At 43.9% G+C, this 5,753-nt stretch overlaps 1 protein-coding gene across 2 annotated transcripts in view; it reads right to left on the bottom strand.

Moving 5' to 3' along the window:
- Nucleotides 1-1,109: 1,109 nt before the first annotated feature.
- Nucleotides 1,110-5,753, bottom strand: part of LOC146654018 (lissencephaly-1 homolog) — a 39,969-nt gene continuing 35,325 nt past the window's right edge. For both annotated transcript variants that reach the window (XM_085379378.1, XM_085379379.1), the window contains exons 10-11: nt 5,501-5,657; nt 1,110-4,494 (exon numbers count right to left, since the gene is read on the bottom strand). In XM_085379378.1, the coding sequence (XP_085235504.1) occupies nt 4,421-4,494; nt 5,501-5,657 (231 nt within the window). In that variant the 3' untranslated portion in view covers nt 1,110-4,420. The remainder of the gene's footprint in view (nt 4,495-5,500; nt 5,658-5,753) is intronic.

Here is a 5,753-nt window from a genome sequence, read left to right as displayed (position 1 = left end):
GCACACGTCACATATCCACGTCGCTGCGCGTTGACGTCACCGAAACTGTGTTTAGCTTCGAGCCTCTACCGGTAAAAGTTTTTTGTCTGTTTGTGGGGGTTTTTTTAGGGAATAATTTTTTATGTCAGTTTTATAAAATCACTTAAGTTTTGTATCGATACATTTAAATTCGATTAAAAACAAATATAAAAAAATAATTAAAATAATCGTGTTTAGCGTTTTCATTATGTTCAGTCCTGAGCCCTGGTCTGTTTTACGTTTCCCGTGTACCGTTTTCCCCGGTTGCTCCTTACCGTCGTGCACATTTGGTTCATATTGATATGACAGCATCACACACTTGCTGCAGATTTCTTGGTTGCACGTCCCAAAGGTGCTCTGTTGGATTGGCATGCAGATGCCTTAGTATAGAGAACGAGTCGCGGATGATTTGAACTTTGTAACATGGCACACACTGTGGGTACACATGGTCAGCAACAATACTCACACAGGCTGCCGTGTTTAAACAATGCTCACCTGGTAGTAAGGTCCAACGTGTACCAAGAAAACATCCCTCACGCCGTTACAACACTACCAACCTGAACTACAAAGCAGGATTGCTCTATTTGAATCCACGGCGGATCAGACCTGTTCCCGTCTGAACTCACCTTCTGACCAGACAATGTTTTCCAGTCTTCTGTTGTCCAATTTTGATAAGACTGCAAATTGTAACCTCAATTTCCTGTTTTTAGCTGACAAAAGTGGCACCAGGTGTGGTCTTCTGCTACAGCACAGATGGTCTTTTGCTTGCCTTGGTTGTAAGGGATGGTTTGAGTTATTGTTGCCTTCCTATGTCTCTTTTGACATACTGACACATCTGGATACTTTCTCTTGTTCAGACCATCATCTGTAAACTCTAAAGGTGTCTGTGTGCGTGTGTGTGTGTAAATCCCAGCAGATCAGCAGGTTCTGAAATACTCAGGCCAGCCTGTATAGCACCAACAACCATGCTGCTTGCAAATTGTTTAAAAAAAATAAAATAAAAGGCTGATTGCCTGCCCCCCCCCACCAATACCCATCTCTCCAGAGCCCCTTGCTAGCTTCTCTAAAGAAATAATCAGGTGACGCAGACGTAGATTTTCTTCTTTTATTATATCGCAAACAATAATGACATCCAGGTATATTGTTAACAGTTTGCTGTGTGAAGAGTGAGACCATAGTGGCGATAACATCATGAGCTCTCCTGTAGGAGCTTGTTGTGAAGTCTGAAGTCCTCGTGTGTGGTTCACAGGCAGGTTACAGAGGGCCGAGGGAAACGACCCACAGACAGTAAAAAGCTGTCCGTCGGTCCCTTCACACACCAGACCAGAGCAGCACAGGGATTGCTTTGGACCTGCGAATGTCAAAAGGGGATTTTCCCAACACTTGCATACATTGTCAGCCATGTTGTAGGTTTGCTTTTAGTCTTTTTCCTTCTTTTTCCCCCTCCCCCAACCGATTATTACAAAATAAACAGAACGCACATCGTCCTGACCTCTGATCATCACCTTCCTCCTTGAAGTAAAATCAAGGAGGGGCATAAGTTTTCTTTACATTTTGTGGTCTGGCATGTCAGAGTGATCCTGAGGAGACTTTTCAAAAAGGCTGGTTGCAGCATCTGGACCCCCAAGGAGGCTGCTTTCTCAAGATAAACCCGATTGTACAGACAAATGTCTCCATTTTTGGCTTCAGCTAGAACATTTAACACGTTGGCATCTCTGTTAGCCAAACTGTACTACAAAAATGTACTCTCTTCATCCAAAGCCTCTGACGAAATGTTCTGTACGGAGAAAAAACAGCTTATAGGGAGAAAAAAAAAGTAAGGGGGCAGAGGGGCACTGCACCAAAAGGGAGACATCAGTAATATTTCCTGAAAGAGAGGGTTTCTCCTTTGGGACATCCTAGTCTGCCACAATCCCATTACATGTACAGAAGGAGGAGGCTGTCAAACCTCCCTCGAATAGCATCACACAACAAAACCAGCTGTCCTACAACCAGAGATCAGAGCTGTCCGAACCCGGATCAGTTTGGGGAAAGAACAATTACTCGATTTCTCTGTGATTCCAACAGCGTGGCACCATTATCATTAACGCTGAAGAGGAAGAAGGCAAATAAGCACTCATTCACCAATTTTTTTTTTAAGTCAATCATTCACCAAATCATTTAAAACGTCACGTTCCGACAGCTCCGCCTCTGGGCGCAGGCTTACATGCAGCGGTGCTACATCACCAGGTCACATTTAGGCTCACAGTGGCCACTAGCAAGAGCTTGAGCAGCAGATCACCACATCCAGTTACACACAGGAAGAGAGGAAAAACTTGGCAAAGAAGCTAAGATAAGAAGATCGGTTAAAGCAGTGGAATTCTTTATTAGCCAAGAGATGCACTGGAATGACACGGCTAATCGGAAATTATAAGTGTTTTCTTTTTAAATTTAATTTAAACGCTTCATCAACATCATTGTTGTCTTTGATCACCAGTGAATGAACAAAGCTTCAGTGAAAAAAACAAAACAAAAAAACAGGGATGTGCAAGATTAACGAATCACCTTGGCAGCTACAGCTAGACGCAAGATGTTTCATTTATTTTTCATTATGTTTGTGTCCTATGAGGGAAGTGGAATGGTTGTCTCTTCAGCATTTAATCCAAAAATCAGAACTTTTGAGGAAACCCACTCAGGAGAGATTTGTCTGTGGAGACCCTCGGGTGTTAGTGTTGTCTTTCTCTGTACCCTTTAAGATGAGTTTTGACACCTCTGCATATATCAATAAAGACGTGGTTTGACAATCAGAATAGTTTCAGGGTTTTTCTAAGGATAGCTGCAGATACAAACCCAGTCATTTTGTTGTAAAGCAGGTCTGAAATATGACAAACTGCTCAGTTCAGGAAAGCGTTTCCAGGGTAAAGAGCTAAAGTATAAACCGTCCAGACGAGACGACCTCCGCAGTTATCCGGCATTTCCTCACTAATCCTCATTCCCGGCTAGGGTTATCAGTTTACGGCGACAGTAAAAAAAAATTGCCAGGCTTCTTAATTGATAACAAGCTAAATTTACATTTATTTTCACAGAAAACTGGCTTCTTTGTATTATTTCAGTACTCAAAACCGATTTCTTTATGCACAAGGTATAACTCAAAAATTACAGACCCTTGCACATGCCAGATATGGAACCTGGGGGGCGCTCAATTTGACTCCTTGTCGTGTATTAGCCAGTTCACTGTGTTATTTTTTTTAAGCCTTCAGAGGGCGAAGCGGGATAACTGAGCATCTTCAGACTTTCCTTTGGTGCTCCAAACCCCCCCCGCCACATCCAACCAGGTCAGGAGGCGAGAGACGTGGCTACGAGATCCGGCCGGGTCTGACTGAGGAGGTGAAGGGAAAACGTCTCCTAAAAAGGGAGGCGCGCCCGAGATCTTTACTCAGATTAAACGGGTGTAATCCCCAAAGTCTGCTCAGCGACCAGGGCGCTCACTGACGGCGAAACTCGCTCGCTACATCAGGCTTCTTGTTTTAAAAAAACAAAAGAAGAAAAAACAAGCTTAGTGTAGCTACTCGCAAAGCCACGCATTTTAAAAATGGGATCATTTATCTAAAGCCCAGCAGCAATTCATGTGCCGCCGTGACAATGAGTACAAAGCCGTTTTCAAGCCCCCAAGGTCCAAGGACACAGTTTGAAACATTCGTATATACAGCCATTAAAATATTACCTAGATCCACATGAAGAGAAATGGTATGCACACTTGAGAAGTGATGTTATAAAGCTACAGATTATTTCAATAACAAAGCCCCACATATACGTTTCTCCTGCCTCGTCTCTTAAACGTTTCACCGAGCTAGGCACCGACAGACTACGACAGTGAAGGAGAGAAATAACAGAGAGAGAGAGGGGGGGGAAAAAGAAAAATCCTAAATAAAAAAAAGTGACAAAAATAAATCTTACACATAAAGACACTGTCATTTCTTAAATTATCGGTTTTTAGTGCCCTACGTTTCACACCCAGTCAAAAACATCCGCCTCCGGTTGGTCGGTGGAGGCTCCGCGAGCCCCGTTGTTAAACCTATGGTACTTCTAGACAACGTCATGTAAATTTACAGTATACAATTTTGGATTACCATGCAAGAATACTTTTGTGTAACATTTAATAGCTCGATCTACATCCAGGAATAATTTACACAGAAGGACAAAAAAAATAAAATAAAAATTACTGGACCAGAGAGAGCGCGATGGGTAAATAACCATGGCGGTGAGTGCGACAGAAGGGGACCGAGATGTGCGGGGGTGGAGGGGAAGGAGGGAGGAGATGGTTCGGGTTTAAGGTGAGGGAGGGAGGTGAAAGGGTAAGTGGGATGGCAGGAGGAGCGCCTGGGTGGTCAGGGGTTGTGGTCCAATCCTCTCAAGGTCCAAATCAGCGACACTCCCAAACTTTTACCGTTTGATCTACGCTCCCGGTGACCACATAAGGAGCGGCCTTGTGGAAATCTGTGGAGCAAAAGAGAAAAAACACAAAACAGAGTTACCATCAAATTGACTACAGTGACATTGGCAACATTTTTGCCCCTGTGGGCCAGCAGGCCAGTATATATCCAACACCTGTTATGTGTTTATTTCACGTCCTTGGCTCGGATCAAGCATGTGTTTTCAATGTTTGTGGACAAGAATGGAGCTGTAAGGCTCTGAGGAACAAGCAAAGCTTTGGGGCATTTCACTTATTGTTGGTTTTGGCATTGCTTCCCCCCCCTCTTTTAAATGACGTAGACCTGACATGAATCTGACGATATTTCAGGGGCGTGGCTGGTTAGCAGCCCGCAAAATCTCATTTGTTCTGGGAACATTTATTAATGTTCCCGTCACTGAATAGAAAGTGAGTCATCACTGAAAATAAAACCACCCTTCAGACATCTGGGAACATGAACACAGTGAAAAAGACTGCAGAGTTAATATCAGGTTTTAAAATAAAGCTTTGGGGAAGAGCTCGTGGTGTTGTATGACAGACCTCTACAGAAAAAGGGGGGAAAATGAAGTTTCTTTTTCTCTGCCGATTTCAAACAAAAAGTGCTTCTGTTGCTTTTTTCAGACTGCACCAGAACTCATCACATCAATAGCTCACAGCGATCCTCTCCGGTTGAAGCAGGATTTAAGAGGACTGGGTTTCAAACGGCTTGCCAAGGAAAAGTTGGCTCAAGAGCTCCTCAGGAGAGTTAACCAAGCCTTGATCTGCTGAAAAGCTGCAGATACTGGGGAGCGGGGAGAGAGGGGGGAATAAAAAATAAATTAAAAAAATCCTGCAGCGATTGTCTACGTTTTAAACCCCAGCTGCGAGCGAGCCTGGTAAAGAAGCTCGGCTTCTTCACCGCAACTGTAAAGCAAATACCCTGGACCATGTATTCACACCCCGCGAGGGAGAACTTCGGGAGAAAACATCAACAAACAATACCAAGGCAGAAGCCTTTTTTTTTTTTTTTTGGGGGGGGGGGGGGGGCCTTACCCAGAGAGGTAACAAAGTGTTCGTGGGCACTCAGGGTTTTCATGCATCGCTTGTTCTTGTAGTCCCAGATCCTTAAGGTCTTGTCATCTGCACAGGTCACAATGAACTTGCCTCCGGGGTGGAAGAGGATCCCACGCACCCAGTTGTCATGGCCAACCTGCATGAGATACAGCAACACACATCTCATCTGATTCCTGAAGAAATATATCTTCACTTAAAGCATTTTCCCCCAAAAATATGGACGTGGCACACA

The sequence above is a fragment of the Rhamphochromis longiceps genome, linkage group LG14 (assembly GCF_057381845.1).
Source record: "Rhamphochromis longiceps isolate RC_006_pf linkage group LG14, R_longiceps_female_GT1.1, whole genome shotgun sequence".
Classification (NCBI taxonomy): Eukaryota; Metazoa; Chordata; class Actinopteri; order Cichliformes; family Cichlidae; genus Rhamphochromis; species Rhamphochromis longiceps.
This window is presented reverse-complemented; position numbering and strand designations above follow the sequence as displayed.